Raw genomic sequence first — 22,126 nt, 5'->3', positions numbered from 1 at the left:
CAAAATAAAAAACGCATGTTGATCGCAGCTCGAACGAAATATGACTAATACATTTAATATAATAAGACAGACATGTCAGGTCAACCATGCAAATAAAAAGAAAAAGAAAAAAGGACAATGTTAATACATAAACAAAAATTTTTGTATAACCGAAAACATATAACTATTTGATGTCTTTTAATAATTGAATATTAGTACGATGTACACCTTCAGTATCTGAGCGGAAATTTAGACTATTTTGTTGCATTAGAGTATATATGAAGGCATTCAGATATTAAACGCTTATTAAGAAAACGCTCTTCATCTAAAATCTATTAAAAAATTTAGATGAGCATTTTCTTAATAAGCGTTTAATATCTGAATGCCTTCATATATACTAATGTGCAACAAAATAGTCTAAATTTCCGCTCAGATACTGAAGGTGTACATCGTACTAATATTCAATTATTAAAAGACATCAAATAGTTATATGTTTTCGGTTATACAAAAATTTTTGTTTATGTATTAACATTGTCCTTTTTTCTTTTTCTTTTTATTTGCATGGTTGACCTGACATGTCTGTCTTATTATATTAAATGTATTAGTCATGTTTCGTTCGAGCTGCGATCAACATGCGTTTTTTATTTTGATACTCTTTTGTGAATATTAATTGTAATTAGTTGATCCAATGTTGAGACGAATTCCTTCTATGTCTTGGGGTGAGTCACCAGTTTTAATTTTAATTTGAAACTTGTTCAATAGAAATATTTATAAGATCATTTTAATGTTTCGAATAGATTATAACATCAAATCTGCTAATCTGATGGTGATTTTTTCTTGGACATGAAGGGATTGATATCTTTGTTTTGCTGAAGATGGTTCCAAAGTAAACTGAAACGTACCTATTTTTTGGAATAAAGATTCTATTTTTTGGATTGAGGATTTAAGATTGCGTATTAATTACCACGCTGACTCTCATTCGCCCTGCTTTTTGGAGTTTTTTGTCGTTATCTTGTGAATGTTATTTCTTTTTTTTTATAGTCGATAGATACAAATATAAAAGATAATCATCTTTCGTCTTTATTCAAGGATTAAATAAAACATTAAAATTAACTGCAAGCTTTAACAATGTCAAGTAAATGCCATTATTTTGAACAATTTAAATATTGTACAGATATTTTCTTATAAAGACTTAAGATATATAAGACAGATTTCTATAGAATATCTAGATCGTTAACGTACTAGTTATGAATTAGTCTGAGGCAAGTTTTTTAGTTATGTCATGTGAATCCATACATTTAATATCTTATGAATCTTGAGACCATTTGGAGTACTTTCATTTTTCTGATTGTGACATAGCAGTCCAGGTATTTATGTATAGAAATCTGTAAACAATTATTTATTATAGCGATATTTATATTTAAGAGATATTATATTATTGATACGATAAGTAATTAGATCAATTCGCTATATTATGAACATAATGGCATCAATGAAAAATATAAAATATTTTTGAACAATAATTCAGTTACAATTATTTTTCAACGCTATCCTATCAATGCCCATAAAATATTATGACTCTAATGTAAAATATATATCTTGACTAAAATCAAGATAAAATATAATCTTGTAAAATATTATGATTCTATTTTGACCGTAGTCTTATATTTAATATCTTTCTATAGTCACTGATAAATAAGAACCGTTCGTAAATTATAGTAAATTCCAATTTTTTATTCAAATTATTTTTCTCATTGATGCCATCAATGTGTAGGAAAGTGAATCAAGAAATTGCAGAGCGTGTTCATGAGGCCTTCATAAAGTTTCCATAAAATTGTATTATGTACATAGGAAGAAACCGCGAAAATATTACATAATAAATAAATTACAGTACAACACCGTAGTTTATAATAACCAATCGACGATTCCTTTCTTGATTCGCAAACAAAATCTCGCGTGCAAGAAAGTGGAATTCACTACGCATGTTGCATGTCTACAGCGATCAATGATCGATTCGACGCGAGCGATCAACGATGTTTTGAGACGCGTACTCTTACTATTTCATACATAGCATGATATGAGACGTAACTAATAAATATAAATCAGCTATGCACAATCCCGTTAGCTCTCGTCGTATAAAGGAGTACCATCTCCGCTGAGGGACATACTCCGTGGACTAGAATTCGTGTGTGGAGTACCTCGCGGAGATTTATACGATGGAGTACGTGTGGAGGGTCTACTCCTTCCGGAAGGCGTCGTTCTGCCAGATGACTCGTCATAGCTACGCGGAGTTTTTCTAGACTCTTCGTATCTAGGCGTCGATCCGCTGCAAGCACATTTAACCATTGATGATAATCGAACGAAAAACACTGACGTCTTATATACATCAACAATTTTCAATTGAAAAATTGAAAATAATTGTTATTTAATCCGTATTTACTTATTATACTTACGAGACTCGAGGACCGCTTTTTAAACGTGCCCATGCTTCGGCGGCTTTCTTCCAATCCATGGGATCACCGGAAGGAGTAGACAGGGGTGGTGTAGGTCTGTGCGATTGAGCAGACCTGTGATGGCTGGGTGTCATCGAGGGCGGCGGCGGATGTACAAAGGGCCCTTGATGATGGCTAGGGGTTTGTTGACCGTATCTGGGAGTGGGCTGGCTATGATGCGGCGTCTGGTACGGGGTCATAAACGGAGTTTGACCAGACGGCGTGTACGGCGTATTGGGACTGTATACGTGTGTCCTTCGCCATAGCCGGTAGTACTAGCCGCTCCCGGGGTGTGTGGCGGATAATGATGCGGCGTTTGATTCGCCACTTGTGATAACGAGTGTAACATGTGATGTGGAAGATTCTGTGCAACTCGCTGTATTGCTTCTTGATTCATTCCTGAAACAGTAGCAATTGTAATAGTAATCGACACATATATTTGTACATTTCATTTCACTTATGACAAAATTGCATGTTTGTACTTGTGCGTTTTATTTCATTTCAGCGAATGTATGCGAAAAATAAGTAAAATAATTAATAACATAGAATGTGTGTGTGTGTGTGTACAGAATGGCTTAATTTTGAAAAATGAAGTTTTTTTTTAAAAATAAAATATACGGTTTGATCTATACTATGATTTAAGAGTGACTGACAATAGTTTACAGTGACAATGTAGACTTACCGCTGACTGTTCCTGGCGTAGTAGTGTAAGGTGTTCTAGAAGTCATCGCACCGCGCGGTGTACTAGGAGTAGATTGTCCAGGAACGGGATCCCTAAAGTGTTCCTTAAACCAGCGTAATAGGTCGCTTACTCTACCGAACATTTGCGCCCGAAATCTGAAGCCCTCGGATGTCACGGTGACGTACTCGTGACGGCAACGAGTGCGCGGCAGATACGAGAGTAAGAACTTTCCAGGATAAGTCTATGAAAGAAAAACAAACGAAATTGTTTTTTAAATTAAAAATAAAAAGATTTTCAGAAAAATGCTATGTTACATACTAGTAAAAAATTAGCTATATATACGCTTATTTACCTTAGCTGCTGATATGATATATGGAATTCCATTAGGATTCTCCTTTTTCTGTTCTTTTAGTATCTCCTCCGCTTTATCCTTGATTCCCTCTACAGTGGGCTTGTAGTATTTGAAATCTAGCAATTCGGAGGCATAAGCAGCCATAGGATTTACATGTCGAGCGATAATCTCGTCTAGATCTTCAAATTCCTCGTTGCCTATCCATAGGCTTTGTCCCAATGAAAAAGCATTCTCTTTACCCTCCTCACGAACATCGATGTGCTGTAAAATGTCATCAGTGACTTTCCACGTGACTGTCAAATGGTCGGCGCCTTTGCTGCTCGGTCTCACTATTGCCTCGCTCTGCTTCATTGTCTGCATTAATTTTACAGTCTCGGCGAAACTGATATTATGGAAGGATGGATGGACGATAACGCGTTTTACATAAATCTGCCGCTGTTTTGCTTTCTTCGCGTCCTCTTCTACCTTTATATCTCTTTGCTCGGATTCGGTGTCATAAAATGGATCTCGCTGTGGCCTGCACATTCAATTACAATTTATAATAATATACACGGTAATATATTTTTAAAAAATTATATCACTATATATTTTAAACTAAGAAATATGATTTTTTTATTTTTGCAGACTTTATTCTCAGCTCAGCCAATCACAGCACAGCAAGTTGACGTTTAGAATTTATCATCGAATTGCGTGCAAACAATCATTGTGACTATTGTAGACGTTCATTTAGTGACACTCTTGCGGCATTCGACAAATTTTCCTGCGATGCTACTACTCGAGCGACATCCGACACAATCTGTGCGGCTATTGTAGACGAGGCTTTAGACTTCTATGTAGATGACCCTTAAACCCTTGGTGGAAATGCTGACGGCAACTAGGATATACACGAAAAAAACGGTTTTTTTTCAATTATCTAAAAATTTTCGAATCTGTCTGAATGATATACCTAGGTAAATTTTTAGATACTTGAGTAAAATCGTTTTCTCTTTATGTAAAAATCAAACGACGGGGACGCTAACGTATACCCTCGTCACAAATATATCCATCGTTATAAAACGATCTCAAATCGGATTACAAATATATACTCATCGTTATAAAACGGTAGTTAATCAGTACTCTTATGCAAATAATACAATTGATTTCTACTGCCTGCCTTTTCGATATCGCTCGTAGGGCGGTATTCATAGTCCGTTCTTATTTCAAGACTGTCTTAAGTAATATCTTAAGATGCTAATACGGCCCTCTAATTAGACTTCTTAAGACGGTCTTGAATATAAGATCTGACTATGGGTGCGTTCCGATATTCACTGCCAGTGAAAATCTGTAGTGCACGTAACGTATACTTTCAATCGTTTTATTTTTACAATTATTTAAAAATGATTAGAAAAAAAGATTATTTTAAAATTATTTTGAAATTTTGTATAGAAATGTATTTTTAAAATCTTTTTTAGAAAATATATAATTATTTTTATAAATACTTAGCTGAAAATTAAAAAATTCGATGCTTACAAAAATTATATGATTATTTTTAAGAAAACTTTGCGTTTATAAATACTTTTTTAAATATTGATTTTTTTTCTATCCTGTTTTAATTTGGATTTGGCTATATTTTTTTGTTACAGAATCATCGTAGCGACGTTGCAGATATAACTCCGCTGTTGCGCATCAAGTCGGTGAGTGATAAATTAACGTTTTTATTGAAGCAATGGATGTGTGGTAATTTCGTTAGTATATTGTACAAATGCATATATATTGCATATATGCATCAATTTAATAACATACAAACAAGAACATAGTATTCTGTACATCCATTGCCTCAAAATGGATAAGTTAAAACAGATTAGATCACATTAAACTTCCTGGATAAGCCTTCTTATTATTGAATATAAATATTGTAAACGGAGGAGAAAAAAATATAATGGTTTACTTTCAATACAACTTTAATAGTCATCCTGTGTATAAATAACAGTACAATGTTAATTTTTTAATTTGCAAATGTAAGATAAATTAAAACATTTATTTTTGTATTCTGTATTAAAAAATATGTATAAAAGTACATATAAAAATATATAAAAATATGTATAAAAATATATTTAATAGTAATTCAAATATTTCTTTTTTGAATGTAAAATTTATATGATTAATTAATATACATAGCATACTTTTTTTTACAAAAATAAGACACTTTTACATTATACTGTTAAATTATTTTATTTAGAGCAATAACACATGTGTATTAAAGCAATACACATCAAAGTTAAAATAAGTTAAAATCCTGAGACTAAACTCATTCGAAGTACAGCATCATATATTCATATATTACAAAGATGTGTTTGATTCGATCGATCGAACTTGCATATGAATTTTATACATTTTTTAATATATTACTCCATCATCATCGTTATTGCTAATTAAAATAGAATATATTATGCCCTAGTCTCTAGTATATATAGCGTACTCGATTCCAAATTACAAGTTTCTTTAGAAAATTTTTTTATGTTAAATATTCATAATTCGAGTATTCGAGCATATCCAAAAGTATTTACGTAATCTTACAGTTTAGATAAATCAAAATTGCAGTAATAATATTTATAATAAAATTATAACGAGCAGTACAACAAAATGTGTATTAACAAATAAAAAATATATATATTAGAAATGAGATGGAGATCATTATGAACAGTTCTCTTTCGTTACATGAGGTATTGATACTCGACGCTTTAGCATCTCAATTAAATTTTTTTCAATAGAATCGATAATTTTACGAATTTTTTTCTTCCTTATTGCTACCAATATTTATTTATAAGTAAAATTTTATTTAATAGAATCAAATCTGAAATCCAATTAAGAATGCAAATTTCTAATCAATTATTTTTTAGTAATACCCGAATATCCAAATTGATATAAGAATTAGACTTTAGAGTATTGCTAATTTCAAATTTACGATATCTAATGTAATCAGGAACAATATATTGTTTAATATGAGCAATATTAACATTCGACGATCGAATATGAAATTTAGATTAAATTTTATCTGTTTTTTCTTTCCAAGCTGTAAAATCCATGGCTCCTTTTGTATGAATCGTACAATTTGTCATATCATTTCTGAAAATATTAAATTAAAATATTTTATTATTTAAAATCGACGCACTACTAATTAATAATAATATCGACGCGCTACTAATAATAATAATAATATTCGATTGTTTTCGTGCTATAATTAGTCTATAAATTTATTTTCAATTAATAGAAATTTATGTTAAAAAATTGATATAATTACAGGAATGGATCTTTTAGAATAAAAGCTCTCGGTTGCATCCACTGTAACCTATCCCCATTGCGACATAAAATTTGTGCCATTGTACTTTTTCGTACTTCCTCCAACTGCTTTATTGTAAATGAACCAGGAGTATTTCCATTTTCGTACCAATACCTATCACCTGTATTAAAAATCAATAGAATTTTAAATGTCTTATTTGAAGTTGATTATTCAGACAAACTTATTTTGTGCAGAATACGTAATAAAGAATGTAAAAGTCATACATATTTACCTAAACGAATATTTCGGAACGTTCGTCCTAATAAACAAAGGAATGTTGGTCCAAGTACAGAATCAAATATTGGTGCTTCTGAAAGTGCTCCAGTTACCAAATCTATATCCCCTACATTTCTATAAATTAAACAGAAATACATCATCAGAATAATAAAATTTTTAGAACATCTTCAAGATCTTTTGAATTGAAATTAACAATTATTGTAAAATCTAAGACAATAATTTATTTTAAATCCTAAGTGAGAAAGAAAAAAATGGAAAGAAAAAGAAAGAAAAATACGGATGCTGATTGTAATATGGCATAAAAAATGCGAACTCAGACATGGTTATCTTTATTATTATATCTCACCCTATATTTCATCTTACTTGTAGACTACTCGAAGTCTCTCGATAGTATCTTTGGCCACGGTGCCTGTCAGATCCTGAAAGTCAGTGAGATTCGGCAAATCACAGAAGCTTCGCCATCTGATGTAAGGTGGCAAGCCATGATCTCTTCCCTGTTGTATAATCTGTGCGGCGTAATCTACGGCTACATCGTTGGTCTTCCCGTCGTGGAAGTATCGGTCCAAGAGTATTTCGTTTAAACCCGGAGGCAGAGGCTTCCTAGAATGTCCCGCTGTCGCGGAAATTAAATCTTGCATCCTAGATCGTTATTAAAACCAATTTCTCATAGACAATGTGTCAATATAAATCGTGGCAATAAATGTCAAAAGATTTAGTAGTATAGGAAAGATTTTGATTTTTTTCAAAACTTTAATAGTTAAAAAAAGGATCAAGGAGAAAAGATTAATTAATTCTATCTTCCCAGCAGTAGTATAGGTATCTCTCTATTGGGAAGATAGAATTAATTAATCTTTTAACTCGGAATTATAAACATTGTCCAAATTATTTGTCTTCATGGACGTCACAATTTACAAAATTTATTTACATAAGAATCTTATAAAATTTATTTACTTAAGGATCTTATAAAATTTATTTACGTAACATTTGTATAATGTACATACGTAATTTACATACGTAACATTTGTATAATGTTTTTAAGAAAATTATACGTTAGTACATACTTTTATTTAAAAAAATTTTAAATTATAAAAAGTAGGTTCGTTCTGCAAAACAACATAGTAAAATTTGAAGGAGTAAATCAAACTTTTTTTCTTTTCTTTCTTATACCTCATATTACTTCCGTATAATAGTTATTGCAAATTAAGTAGTTTCATGAAATTTGATTTCGACTGTTATTTTATTTTAAAATATCAAAAAGTCATTTAATTAATATCAACTTTTTGATACTAAATTTTTAATAAATTTGATATCAACGTTGCGTTTTTTAAATCACGATATCACATAAAATTTCGTAAAAAAACGTCATTGTGACTCTAACTTTCACATGTTACATTCTTTTCCGCAATGTAATTAAAAAGTTTGCGTGCTATTGTTCACACAAAGAAGTATGTATTTCGTGAACTTTTATAAGATTACGTTGAAATTCGCACAATTTTTTCTTGGATAATTAACTTTTATGTTAGATAATGATAGACTATAATTTAAGATGAATTACTGATGTGTGGGTGTATGTGTGTGCGATGAGAACTTTTTTTAGCAATCTAATTCTATAACAACGTTTGGTCTCAAAGAAGAAACGTAAATTGTCGTGCGAAAGATTTTTTTGCCATACACATGCACACATAAATTTTTTCACAATTTTTCACAATTTTTTTATTAAAATATTATATAACATCATTGCGTTTCAAGAAAAAGTGAAAGGTAAGAATATTCTATAAAAAGTCAAGTCAATTTTATGAAAATCAAAGAAGCGTACATGCACGCGATGTATGACAATAGTAATCATAGTTAAGCAATTTACTCGACACAACGGTATTCTTATCGTTATAAATTGTAATGCAATTAGTGTATCGCCTCGTGACTAGAACGTATTACAATACGATAGAAGATCTATTCGCATTAAACGGGTGTATTTCCCTTCACTTAAGATGATTTCCCTTATCTTTTTAACGCTCCGTGAAGAACGTGACAGGTACTGCATTGATTTCCATCTTAGGGAGAAGAACAACTGACTTGATTGCCAGTATTGTGTAATCTCCTTGAAGCGCAATTTGAGTGACATTCAGTCACTTGACACTTACGATGTTGTAAAAGTAAAAGAGTTCACGTTTAAAGAACACAAAGTGAATGCCAGATACAATTCCAATTTATGAACCATAATACGACGGATGAAATCCTAGATGTTAAATAATTGCACATTATGACAACAATATGACAGTGATTAATTTCGTAATTTGAGAAATACTGTATGAATCTTTCTTTTACAAATATCGTATCCTAACATTCAGAAATAAAAATGCAAATATTATGTCCGTATTTAGAAAAAATTAATATAAAATTATATATGTGAGATCAATTCAATCACTTTCTAAAAATGCTATGAAATTCTTCTAAAACACTTTTTTACTAATTTTCGATTAAAATACGTAAAAATTTTCTCCATTTATTATAGAAACGTTTATCGATATATATGTAAATTAAAGTAATATATTATTGCATTGTCACCCTGTGTTGGCTTTTATGCTCTTTTATCTTTCAAAATCCACTTATTATCTTTCATACTTGTACATATATGTGTATAGTTATATGTACATACTTGTACATATAACTATATTTGTACAGCAATAAATTTTCCTTGCGTTTTACAAAAATATCAAGTTACGTTAGTGTTCCGAGTATGTCAAGTAATTCCAACTGACCTGTAGCTCCAACGATCAGTCGGTCGATCGCACCAGCCTCATACAATTCCTGCGGCGCATAGAAGGCCGACAATAAGGTCCTTTCGCCAGACTTGAGCGCTGATCGTGAGTCGACCAAGTCCAGGGTTTTCGGGGTCAGCGCGGCAACGAAGAAGAGCCCAGCCGATGCCGCTGAGTTCGAAAGAGTTGCATCCGCGCGAATATCGTAGCCACGGAAGTAGCCCCGCTGTGTCAAGCGCAAGGAGTATCTTCGCATACGTAACAAAGAGATAACGTACGCAGTACCGTGTATGGATGTGAGTTGCGTCTTGGAAAGTACGGGGGCGGATGATGTAATTTCGTTGCGTCACGTCTCTTGTACGACGTATTGTACAATTCGGAATCATTTAAAAAGAATACCCGAATGAGAGAAAGAATATAATAAAGTTCAGAGAGATACACAATTTGTCAATAAAACGCTTAATCAAATGTGAATTATAAGCACGAGTATTGCATAAATCGATTCGGAAAAGGTACTATATTCTGTGTTAATGTTAAAAAATTATCATTTATAGTTTATATGACATCGCGCTTTATGGAAATTGTGAAGAATAAAAAAGATAATCTGTTATAAGATTCCGACATGCTATTATGTAAAATGTGATTTAATACGCGTGCTTAATATATAATTTAATACACGTTAGAAATGAAGTCACGCTTTTTGTATAACACCATCAGATTATCTTCCATCGCGTACATCAACTGTTGCGATTAGTTCTTGTAAGCCATCGTATAAGAAGCTATGTTAGACACTAAATGGAACCACCAGAATGTCCGTTCAATGAAATAGCGATGTATTAACGATTAGAAACGATAAAGTCTTCTACAAAATTATTGCAGATTATTGCAAATATCGCATACCAGTTAATATAGAATATCTTCTTTTTCAAACGTAGAACTTTGTTTTTCCAAACGTTCAAAGGCCAGTATTCATAGTTGGTTCTTATATTTAAGATTATCTTTTAAGAGATAATCATAAATCACAGAGTCATTAACATTTTAAGACATTATTTAAGACATTTTAAAATATAAAAACCAGTGTTGGGTAGTAACTAGTTAAAACGTTAAAAGTTGAAAAAAAAGTTGTAAAGTTAATAACTTTTAACTTAACTTAGTTAATTATAAGTGCAATAAATTTTAACTTAACTAAGTTACTTTTAAACGTTAACTTTTTTTAAGTTGAAAATTTTTTTATCTCTTTTAAATGCCTTAGAAAAATAATAAAATATAATAAGACTAAAAGCGTATATTCGTAATCTGTTCATATTTTAAGACCATCTTAAGTAATTTCTTAAGATGCTAATACAGCCCTCTGATTGCGGCTTATGCCATAAGCTTTAGTTCGGATTTAGACTAGATGTTTTAAGCCTTAAGTTATAAGAAATTGACCAATTGCAGACGAATGCGAGAAGAATATTTGACTGTAATTGGTCCATTTCTTATGGTTTAAGGTTTATTAAAAAGTGAAAACCTAAAAACCTATCTGGCTATTTGCAAGTCGCAAATCGCGCTGATATGCCGAAGCCATTAACGTTCATGCGCTTTAAAGGCCCGTCTACAATACACGAAGTAAGAAGTAAGAGTAAGAAATTGACCAATCACAGTCGAATGTGAGAAGAATAATCGACTGTGATTGGTCAATTTCTTACTCTTACTTCTTACTCCGTATATTGTAGACGACGCCTAAGGGGATGTTGGAGGGACTTTAATAATTATTTTTAATTTAATAAGAACTAATAATCAGAAAAGTCAATTATTATTATTAATTTTCACACGTGATTCTGCAATGTACGTGATTCTAAGGAATTATGAGTTTTGTTATTATTTAATATTTTGTCATTATCGATACGTTGTATTCTTATCGATGGTTTATTTTTAACTTAAAATGTAATTTTTTAAAATGTAATCACTAATCTTATATCTTCTCTATGCTGGCTGTTTTTTTAAAGTTATATAACTTATATAGTTATATCATTATGTTATATCATATATGAAAAAAACTAAAAATTTAATTTACTTAATAATCTATATTGTGTAGTTATTTAATCTCATTTTAAGAAAAATTAGGACATTTTGACCTCAAAAATAATTTTTTTCAAAATTAACTTTTTTTTAACTTAAGTTAATTCAATATTAACTTAACTTTCGTTAAGTTCATTTTTTATTCCTTCAACTTTTAACTTAGATTTATTAATTTTGTAAAGCCATTAACTTTAACTTTATTCAATTAAAAAAAAACATTAACTTACCTAACCCTGATAAAAACCGACTATGAATATCTGTTCAAACGAATGCTATATATTGATCCCGTTGAAACACATTTTCTTTCTCATTGATTTATGTTTGTGCTTTTTACAAGTTAGATATAATACAGGAAATATTACTTACTTGTCGAGGGCATGTTCTCCGAGAATAACAGGTAGAAACTCGTTATAAGTTATATGTTGCAGTTCGGCGATAACAATTTTTCTTGCTTCTTGATATAATTTTTCGTCATCCCAATGAGGATTTAAATGTTTCAATTCCATAGTCACTAGGTTGTGCTCTCGTAAGAATAACACGTGCATCAAAGTGAGACCTGGATTCTCGTTTACTCTGGAATCGCCGCTAAAGAAACACGGAAATGCCTTGTTTGCACTTCTACAGCTCTCGTATTTTGGCGAAGCCATCGGCAAGTTTTTCCTTTGCGTATTTAGCAAACCGTCTTCGCCCGACCGTAAAGTTTTAGCTGTCTCTTCGGAACTACCGTAAAGGGGTGACAGATCCAAATAGGAAGATACCTGATTGATTTGTTGTCGAGAACCCAACTTGCAACCCTGTATTAAACGATATCTAACGTATAGTATGAATCTTCCTGTAAGTTAGTCGCCAAAATTATTTAAAACTTTATCAGGAACTCTAGAACTTTGAAAGGAATTAAAATTCTATTATAATTATACTGGAAAACGATTAATTTCACACAGATTATATAATTTCTTTAGAATTTTTTACTTAATTTTACGCATTTTGTGTTTAACATATAGAATGCTTTAAAATCGATTTGCAGCAAAAATATGAAATTTTTATTTTCTCATTTATTACTTTTACGATGAAAATGATTAATTTATACATTCGAGTTTCATAAATAACCAGGTTCTTTTTATTTTTATATTATATTCTTAGTACACTATACGTAAGGTATTATTAACTTTCAAATTTATACTAATGACAATATAATCCTCATGTGCATCTTAAAAGGCATTGCCTAGACTGGAGTTCTTGCATAATAATATGAAGAAATCATAGACGTATTTCTAAGAGATTTCTCGAACATTATATAAGATTTTATTCATATAAATTACCTGTAACGAATTCCCTGGATGCGGTGCTGATCTCGAATATTCCATACATCCGATCGGCTGCTCCGCGCGAATCGGGAAGCACTCCGGATGAAAATTTTCATAATCAACGTCGCAACACTTGAGTCTGGCGCGGTCCGGTAATTCCATCCTAGGCGTATGCGCCAAATCGTGAGCAAGAAATTGACTGAAAAGCGCAGTAAGCGCCATTAAATAAGGATGTTTAAGGTCCAATCCGCCGGCATGTACCTGCGAGGAGACTTCTCTCGCACTCGGCAAATTTGTACGGGGCAAGGAGACACCATCTTCATACTCCGGCGGCAAGAATCTCACGTAAGCCTCCAGCGCTGCACCCCAAGTTGGATGCAACGGATTATTGCATCGACCCGTATGTGTCCTGTAATGGACATCTGATTTCTTGCATTCGGATACTAGTCGTAGGAAGTTGGGTGAATCCGGGCAAAGGACGGCGGCTACCGTCGGCAAGATTAAGGATGCCTGTTTCGATGACATATTGAGTGCTTCTACGAGCATCACTGCCATTGTTTCGATTCGCAAAGCCTTTCTCGAGAGATTTTGTGCGCCCTCGGTCATCTCGTGGGACGCACCAAGGAACCAAGACGGCGAGCCTCGATTGAGTTGCGTCCGGGAATTCATGATTGCTCGTTCCGCCTGGCTGTATCTCTCCATAGAGAGATTCGTGCGCTTATCCAGATCGTGTAGCATCCTGGGTGGCAAGGTCGTAGCTCCAACGAATGTCATTAGAGCAAGGAATCTGCGGATCGTAATCTAAAGATAGAAAACACCCACTTATCCATGCATAGCTTAGTGCCGCTAAGTGCCATCGTGGCAAACAGTTATAACGCCTTCGAATAGAGATGAATTCTTGTGCGAATGCACTTACATTCTGCACGGTACAACATACAGCACCGTTATTACCCAATAATCGTTATGCAAATTCGATGGTTGTATTATTATCTAACTTAGCGATGATGAGATACAATCAATCATTGAAAGCGCAATTATGGGGATTGGACATTGCGGACGACCGTATATATTTGCACATCCGTATTGCAAATAAACTGAGATGTATTGACAGACACACGTTTGTTATATTATTTATTACGAAACTTATGCCTTGAAGGCCACAGTATACTGATCTTTATTGACTCAGACTATTGTAATCGCTGTTTGCGCTTTAATTACATTAAATATTTTGATAAGATCTCATTAAAGTTATGTATACATACATGAACTTATGTGATCTATGCTAATGTATAACAAGATTTAAGAGCAAGCGAGATTCCACGTAATTTACTCTATGTGACAGAGGAACTGATATACGTGATATTATAGAGATTAGAAACACGTTTCGTAATTTATCGTGTAATTCATCACAATGAACTCTGGAGACCTTGTCGACGCGATGGCATTTCACCCCGTTACATTAGAAGCATTGTTCATTGCGCGCGTTTACCGTAACAAATTCATTCATCAACACGGGCATCTATCTCGTGCTAGTTTCTCAACTGGGACTGTGTCATTTTTTATGCCTTTATGGCACAGCATATGGTCAGACAGACCTTAAAAGGAGGTCGAATGAGGCTGACATTTAAGAAATCCTTCCTGGTTCTTTTACGATCGTTTTGCGTAATGTTCTTTATTCCCATGATTAGCGTTCGCGTGAATCGATGGAAACAATCTCCTTGACACGCAGATCGATCACTCTTGATCAATTATGTTTAAACTGTTAATCCTTATTGACCCGGAACTTCGATGTTGTTGGAACACGAGCATGCACTTTGCGAAAGCAAGGAAGATCTATGTTGACTTGAAGAATCAATAGAATCGACAAAGTAAATTACATACAATTATATTGTATTAAAGCATTATTTGCGTGATGCATCTTTCTGTAATGTCCAAGCACATAGAGATTATTAACTATATCATTTCTGAATAGAACGTCGTAGTTCTCAATTTTTTAACAAAACTTGAAAATTCTTATGAAATTAAATGAAAAGGAATATTGTTATCTTTTTATGGCTCTTTTTACACCGCATTTGATACGCGTATGCTAATTAATAACTTTCTATTAAATTATCTTAATTCCAGTAATGTATTTAAAGAATGATGTACTAAATTGATATAATATGCATCAAGATAATTAATTAAATATTCATATCATATATACGTATTGCTGAAATTAAGATAATTCAATAGAAAGTTACTAATTAATACTCGTATCAAATCCATGCTGTAAACTAGGCCTATGTTGAGCTCAAAGATTGATTTATCAATGTCTTTAGATCCCAATTTGCCTCAGAAATATTATTTTTAATACTTGTTAAAATATTTACTCCAACTGTATTGTTGTAACTGTTTTAAAGACTGCATAATAATCTTTGGATATTACTGGAAACAAATTCCTAAATCTAATATTTTCTTGAATGATACTTAGCGTAAAATATTTCTTTACTGCAAATAAATTTATTTTTTAAAAAGTAATATTTTAATCAAATAATATATGTTTACGTTTAGTAAATATTTATTTCTAATAAGGAAATGTTTACTTAATACTGTTCAAGAAAATATTACTTAGAGACTTAGGAAATTTTTTTTTTCAATACATATTATGTATATTCTCATACTTAGAATTGGAAAATCATAATTGATATTGATAATTTTTATTAACACAAATAATTATTTTAAAATACTTAATATATTATTGTCAAATAATTAATTAGAAATTATACTTAATTCTAGGGGATGTTCTTTTAGAATAATTTAGAAGATGTCACATACAGAATAAACATAAGCGATACAAATCTCTTTTGATACAGTATATATACGAGATACTGCTTTATTTATGCAATAAATTATAATAATTACAAAACAATTAGTTTCATATCGCCCACGCAAGTCGATTTGTGTAGATCTGAATAAGTCCGCACGATATAATCGTTAACCTTTGATGAAGTAACGAGCTGAGAGAAACGTGCTAACTATGAGTATAAATCGTTGTGCCAAGACTTCAACACGTTCGCATTCGCAAAGTTTCATAACGCTGCCGTTTCTCTGTTTACGATCGTTGGGTTAGAACGTATGAGCTAATTATCCGATATGTAACAACTCACGCTTAATCAACCCTTCCTCCCTGATTTTGAAACGAGTAATTCTTACAGAATTTATACTGAGAAAAAGATTCAATTATATAAGTATTGTTTCTGTGTTTACATGCGCTCTCATATTTTACATATTACAGAAAAAGTTCACTCTTCCTTATTTCTTTCTTTTTCTCCTTTCCTTTAACAACGATAAATTGTCGCGATCGAAAAAATTCATAAACAAATACTTATGATTAAATTTTACATTTATCATATCTATATAAATTTAAATCGTTCCTTATATTAATTCTTAATCGCTCACATATTTATTAAAAAAAAACTAAATTAATCAAATTTCTAAAATATATTTCTTTGTAAAAATTATTTATTTTTAGTAATCATACATTCATTATTTCGTATTTAATACTTAATAATGCAAAAATAAATTGTTTAAGTTATAAATTTGTAATTAATTTCGCCATTTATATTTCGATACACGCATGCAAAGAATTGTTTACAAATATTAAAAAATATTCGTAATTAATAATACTATGTATTATTAAATTTGTGTATTATCAAATTATAATTTAAACATATAGCACAAAATTTTTTGTCATATTTATATTAAAAAATAATGCGAAAAAGTACTTACCGCGATACGAAGATGAACGAGCTACTGGTAGCGATGTTTTTAGTGGGGATCAACATCTTTTTGAGGGTAATGCGCACGATATCCTCTTAACGTAAGGGATCACTCCAGGAAGGATTAAGTATCCTTAATACGCGATGGCATTCATCTGCTTCGAATGGTTTCATAAGAACCACACGCGCGAGAGCGACTTGCGCGAGTACGCGCAGCGGTAAACCTGAACTGAGAATGATGCTTCAAACGAAAGTAAAACTCTAGTCTATCCCGTTCGATCTATCCTGGAGTGGGGTTTAACCAGGATCGCAGCAATGCACGTGCATCAGTGGTGTACGGTGCATCGAAGTATAACACATATACGACTGGTAAAAGTGCATCGCTGCAGCAATAGTGGCTGCTGGATCAGTATTACGAACGGGACCAAGGTTCACCTTTCTTTGGCTACGTTATTGGGAATCGCGGTTGAAGGTGCCGTTTCAAGGTCGAATATTCCGTTCGCACCTTCATGCATGCAATGCGGTATGCATGGACCTCGCATGTGTTCTTTTGTATGTTATAATAGTATAGGTATCGCAGCGCCATTGCGCTATGCTAATTGGACGCACTTGATGGGCTTGACTACAATGTCGTTCACGGATTAAAATTCCTTGAGATGACACCATTTGTGATTTGTTAGGATAATGAAGAGTCACACTCGTTTCTTCATTTATTGCTTTCTTTGTGTAAATCAATGAATTAGCATTGGTAATAAATCGTGATAGTGTGTTCACGCATGGAATGACCGCATTTTTTATTCAAGAGGTTTTTAAACGTTCAATTAAAAGTAAATTTATGTAAATAATGCTGAAATAACATAATTTAATAATAAAATATTACAGTTACAATATTAAGATTTAACTGCAAGATTGTGCCAACTATAATAAGTAAATAGACTTTTTGAAACAATGAACACTTTTATTTATGTCCACTCTTAGTATGGTTATACATCTTTTATTTCTCATTTCAATAATCTTATTAAGTTGTACAGAAGTTATTTATCATTTGTTGTATTAGCTAAATTATATGTTAAATTAATTTACAAAATTATATTTTAAGGGCGTACTTCATCTGTATTATCAAGAACTGCGCCACTGTAGGCTAAATCCCAATAGTGTTCCACTTGATGTTTCTTAAAATGTTCTCGAGCCATTTTTTCAATAGGGCACACTTTAAACTTAATTTCTCCGAAATGGCGCTGTTTACTTGTCCCTTCCCACACAAGTACACATCTATTTGGTACATCATTCCCGTCATTATCCTTCACTATATCTTCTTCCCATTTGATGCGATGCATCATCAGCCGTTTGTACTTAGCTTGTTGTTTTGCTCCACCTTCCACTACAACAACGTTACAATCTCGGAACAGCATTACGCAACCAGTAAGATAAAGTTGTTTCGCATTAGTCTCCACTTTGAATTTCTTTGAAGCATTATTGACAAGATCACGTATTCTGTAAAAGATATAATTTATATATATAATATTTACCTATAAACAGAAACATATACGCCAAGACTAGTATCTTCTTTAAGCTTCCTCGCCTTTTTTTCGCGACGTTGATCAGCAGTAAGTCTCCGTGCTGCATTTGCATCCTCATGAGCTTTCAACCTTTTAGCCATTTGTTGTCGAACATGAGCTTCAATTTTAGTAGGATCTTGTACAGCTTCAGTCCCTAAAACTCGCATGAGATTCGAGATCCGCAACTTTGGCTCAGGTGGTGCTTCTAGACCTAATCGAATTTTTTCCTGCTCTTCCTTCCAAGTTTCTCGTCTATTTTGTCTTCTTAATTTCTTACGTTCTTTTTTTGTTAGAAATACAGGCATATATATTGGTTTCAAAGGATCCGCTGTATACAAAATAATCACAGAAAACAATATAAATATATTCAATTTTATAAATACACACGACGTTTAAATAGCAGACACTAATCATATAGCGCTATTCCTGATTAAAAATTGAATCGAAAAATCCTATACCATTTTGCAATTTTTGCAATGATCGATGAAACATTAATTCTAAAGATTGCCGAATCACATGGCGTTTCTTAAATAGCGGACACTAATCATATAGCGCTATTCCTGATAAAAAACTGAATAAAAAAATCTCTATCATTTTGCAATGTTTATGATAGTTAATGATTGGGCAGCCGGATACGCGCTTGTTCGGTAATATTTAGAAATTAATATTTCGTTAACCATTGCGAAAATTGTAAAATTATAAAGAACTTTTCCACTCAATTTTTAATTAGGAATAACTCTATATTAGATTAGTGTCCACTATTTAAGAAATACCTTGTATATCAAAGGCTTATACATATAAATAATATATATACATAATACATACTTGGAGGCCGCATTTGTGTTGGATGTTCTACTAAATTAGTGATAGTCAAACTTTTGATTGGCGTTAACTCATTTTCATTAGGATATCCACCAGTTAATATAACAGAATCCCACCATTCTATGTTAGGCACATCTTCACTAAGAGCTTCAGTTTTGGGTGCAATAAGAGCTAATTTAGTCGCTGAACTGATTCCAGTTTTTCTAGCAATTTGACTAATTTCATTTTGCAATTTCTCTAACTGTGTCTTCATGCGCATTCTTTCTGCTAATTGTTGGAATTTTCCTGGTTCGTGAAATTTTAATGCACGTTTACCACGCATAGCTGGTTTTACACCTATTCTGTTATCGAAAAAATGGGTATCTTGTATTTCTTCTGGACCTTTTGATTCTTGTAGTTGAGCTTTGAATTCTTCTCTTTTTTTTGCACGTATATTAGCTTTTAATGTAGGTACTACTTGAGTAAGTTGTACTTCTTTGCCTGTTATGTCTACTGTTCTGCCAGATTCATCCAAAATTAAGGGAGTTGGTTTGTCCGGTACATTAACATTGCCAAGTAATCCTGAGTTTAATTTATTTCTGATCTGTGCTTGTAATGCAGCTATTTTTCGTGCTTTGTCTGAATCTGTTTTACTCAGTAGGCCTTGATTATACATGCTTCCTACTGTTGGTAGTGTATCACGTACTTTAAAGGGCTTTATAGAAACATCTTCCTGCTTTATCGCCTTTAAAGCTCTTTTTCTTTCTTCTATTTCTCTTTGTGCATTAGCCATCATTTGTCTTATCTAAAGATATAAAGAATTAAGCTTATATAATACTGAAGTGTTTGAACTGTTTAAAGCATTAAAAGATAATATATATAATCTTATATTATTTTACATATATATATATATCGAATTCTAATACCTTATCTGCAGAAAGTTGAGTCTCTATGGGTTTTTCATTTTTCGTTTCATCATCTTTGAATCTCGATTTCTTTGCATCTTTGTCTTTATCTTTATCTTCAGGATGAGATCGTTTTTTACTCTTTTGAGATGCTTTAGTATCATCATATATTGTAAATATCTTTTCTGTCAACTTAGAAGCTTTCTTGTCTTCTAATAAAGCCGATAATTTATCTACAAAAAATTTGTTTACATATTATATAGAATCATATATATTTCGAAGTATATATATACATTTTTAAGTATATAAGTATATTTCAAGTATATGAAATAAAGTAATACAGGTACTTTAATACACTCCATGTCATGACAATTGCAAGTGATTTGTCTACAGCGTGCCACATGATATAGTTAATAGTGACTTATGATATTCTTGTTTGTGTTTATACTTGTTAAGAAAAATGCATTTCATAACGTATTTTATTAAAAATTATAAAAAACTTTTATGAAGAATGAATGTCTGAACAAAAAGTCATAGAAGGTATTAAATGTTAATAGTAAAAATTGTAGAAAATAATCATCATAGAAAATAAATTAACATATTTTCTAATGCTAACCTGCTGTTTTACGTTTGTCATAGCCAGAAGTAATACAGTTGACAGCTGTAGTAACAATAGCTGGTTCACTAAAGCCAAGAAATTTATGAACCGCTTTCTCGATCTGCGGCTTCATTTCGTCTATTTCTTTTCTCGTTAAATAAGACATGTTTTTAACTTTATTTTACTCGTTGAATATTTAAGTAAGTCCACTATTTTGTGATAAAGTTAATATTCTTACAATATAATCATCTTGCAAACATTAAGGTTAAAATCACCGATACCGAATGCTTTTTACCATGCAATATGGTTTAACATTGAACACATTCAACAAAGAAATGCTCGCAGTGCTAAGTAGTACCAGAGAGAAACCTGAGAGTGGTCATACCTCCCTCTTTCATGTAACCACCGACGAGATATTATTAAAGACCGACATCCTTACGGGAGTTCGCGTCCTTGTGAATATTGAAGTGATTAAGAATTAAAAACTGATAATATTGTACTAATTTTATGATTTATTAGTTTAGCAGATATATTTATGCATTTAGAACTCAATAATACTCGATTTTTCTTTAAAATTGTGATTTCAGTGTTATCGTCAAAGTTTGATTATCAACAGAGATGATGAACTGCAGACAAAAAATTGTAATTTTTCTGCAATGTATAGAATATTATAGCATTATAAGAGTACATATTTATTTACGGAGCATATATATATAATAAAAATTCATGAATTTTACAATGTGTAATATCTAAATATTATTTAGATTAATAATCGTAAATTTATATCAATTGTCGATAATGTCAGCGTTCTTTAATTATCTCCTGGGCCAATATTCTGTAACTATTTTATACGCCTACCGACAGTTGTCGGTGTCGTTGCGCAGATATTTTATATGGTGAAAAAGCTGCGCAACGACATCGACAACTGTCGCTAGGCATGTAGGGACAGTTATGCTGGATTTACAATGCATCCGATTTATGTCGTACGACGCTTTGCAGCCAATCAGAAAACAGGATTCCGATGATACGAAGCAAAATCCATCGGAATCCTGTTTTCTGATTGGTTGAAGAGCGGGCGTCCATACCGTAATGCTGGATTCACACTGCATTCGATTTGCGTTGTACGACACTCTGCAACCAATCAGAAAACTGGATTCCGATGATACGAAGCAAAATCCATCGGAATCCTGTTTTCTGATTGATTGCAGAGTATTGTACGACGCAAATCGGATGCAGTGTGAATCCAGCATAAATGTAAACGTAACGTAGGTTTTCGACCAATCGAGTTGCTCGATTCGGTCGTCCATACCGTAATGCTGG

At 32.2% G+C, this 22,126-nt stretch overlaps 4 protein-coding genes across 4 annotated transcripts; all 4 read right to left on the bottom strand.

The window, feature by feature from the left end:
* Positions 1–1,604: 1,604 nt before the first annotated feature.
* LOC108768677 (uncharacterized protein DKFZp434B061-like) lies at positions 1,605–3,223 on the bottom strand. The gene is made up of 3 exons (XM_018519199.1): positions 3,154–3,223; positions 2,433–2,870; positions 1,605–2,305 (listed from the first exon to the last, which is right to left on the bottom strand). Exons 2-3 carry the CDS (start codon positions 2,669–2,671, stop codon positions 2,101–2,103), a joined length of 444 nt encoding a protein of 147 aa, XP_018374701.1. The 5' UTR covers positions 2,672–2,870; positions 3,154–3,223; the 3' UTR covers positions 1,605–2,100.
* On the bottom strand, positions 2,747–4,043 carry LOC108768668 (transcription elongation factor SPT6-like). The gene is made up of 3 exons (XM_018519190.1): positions 3,506–4,043; positions 3,135–3,394; positions 2,747–2,870 (listed from the first exon to the last, which is right to left on the bottom strand). The coding sequence occupies exons 1-3, from the start codon at positions 4,028–4,030 to the stop codon at positions 2,747–2,749; spliced, it is 909 nt and encodes a 302-aa protein (XP_018374692.1). The 5' UTR covers positions 4,031–4,043.
* Positions 4,044–6,528: 2,485 nt separating this feature from the next.
* Positions 6,529–17,150, bottom strand: LOC108768667 (peroxidasin-like protein). The gene is made up of 8 exons (XM_018519189.1): positions 16,954–17,150; positions 13,201–13,972; positions 12,248–12,675; positions 9,821–10,068; positions 7,425–7,674; positions 7,057–7,175; positions 6,786–6,945; positions 6,529–6,610 (listed from the first exon to the last, which is right to left on the bottom strand). Exons 1-8 carry the CDS (start codon positions 17,007–17,009, stop codon positions 6,529–6,531), a joined length of 2,115 nt encoding a protein of 704 aa, XP_018374691.1. The 5' UTR covers positions 17,010–17,150.
* Positions 17,151–17,917: 767 nt separating this feature from the next.
* Positions 17,918–21,120, bottom strand: Prp3 (pre-mRNA processing factor 3). Its single transcript, XM_018519219.1, has 5 exons — positions 20,825–21,120; positions 20,230–20,441; positions 19,328–20,108; positions 18,473–18,830; positions 17,918–18,437 (listed from the first exon to the last, which is right to left on the bottom strand). Exons 1-5 carry the CDS (start codon positions 20,970–20,972, stop codon positions 18,038–18,040), a joined length of 1,899 nt encoding a protein of 632 aa, XP_018374721.1. The 5' UTR covers positions 20,973–21,120; the 3' UTR covers positions 17,918–18,037.
* Between the last annotated feature and the right edge of the window lie 1,006 nt (positions 21,121–22,126).

Source organism: Trachymyrmex cornetzi, unplaced genomic scaffold (genome assembly GCF_001594075.2).
Source record: "Trachymyrmex cornetzi isolate Tcor2-1 unplaced genomic scaffold, Tcor1.1 scaffold82, whole genome shotgun sequence".
Taxonomy (NCBI): Eukaryota; Metazoa; Arthropoda; class Insecta; order Hymenoptera; family Formicidae; genus Trachymyrmex; species Trachymyrmex cornetzi.
Note: the sequence above shows the minus strand (reverse complement) of the source record. Positions and strands in the feature narration are given on the sequence as shown.

What these genes read in the sequence shown, in the direction of transcription:
- LOC108768677 (XM_018519199.1), bottom strand. Translation starts at nt 2,671, where the DNA reads ATGACCCCGTACCAGACGCCGCATCATAGCCAGCCCACTCCCAGATAC. An exon ending in AAAAGCGGTCCTCGAGTCTC is followed by an intron (nt 2,306 to 2,432) that starts GTAAGTATAATA and finishes ATGTGCTTGCAG; the next exon opens with CGGATCGACGCCTAGATACG.
- LOC108768668 (XM_018519190.1), bottom strand. Translation starts at nt 4,030, where the DNA reads ATGTGCAGGCCACAGCGAGATCCATTTTATGACACCGAATCCGAGCAA. An exon ending in ATATCATATCAGCAGCTAAG is followed by an intron (nt 3,395 to 3,505) that starts GTAAATAAGCGT and finishes TTTCTTTCATAG; the next exon opens with ACTTATCCTGGAAAGTTCTT. An exon ending in GGTAAGTCTACATTGTCACT is followed by an intron (nt 2,871 to 3,134) that starts GTAAACTATTGT and finishes CTACTGTTTCAG; the next exon opens with GAATGAATCAAGAAGCAATA.
- LOC108768667 (XM_018519189.1), bottom strand. Translation starts at nt 17,009, where the DNA reads ATGTTGATCCCCACTAAAAACATCGCTACCAGTAGCTCGTTCATCTTC. An exon ending in GGAGAACATGCCCTCGACAA is followed by an intron (nt 10,069 to 12,247) that starts GTAAGTAATATT and finishes ACGTATGCGAAG; the next exon opens with ATACTCCTTGCGCTTGACAC. An exon ending in ATTCTAAAAGATCCATTCCT is followed by an intron (nt 6,611 to 6,785) that starts GTAATTATATCA and finishes TAATATTTTCAG; the next exon opens with AAATGATATGACAAATTGTA.
- Prp3 (XM_018519219.1), bottom strand. Translation starts at nt 20,972, where the DNA reads ATGTCTTATTTAACGAGAAAAGAAATAGACGAAATGAAGCCGCAGATC. An exon ending in TGACAAACGTAAAACAGCAG is followed by an intron (nt 20,442 to 20,824) that starts GTTAGCATTAGA and finishes AATTTTTTGTAG; the next exon opens with ATAAATTATCGGCTTTATTA. An exon ending in CTCAACTTTCTGCAGATAAG is followed by an intron (nt 20,109 to 20,229) that starts GTATTAGAATTC and finishes TTATATCTTTAG; the next exon opens with ATAAGACAAATGATGGCTAA.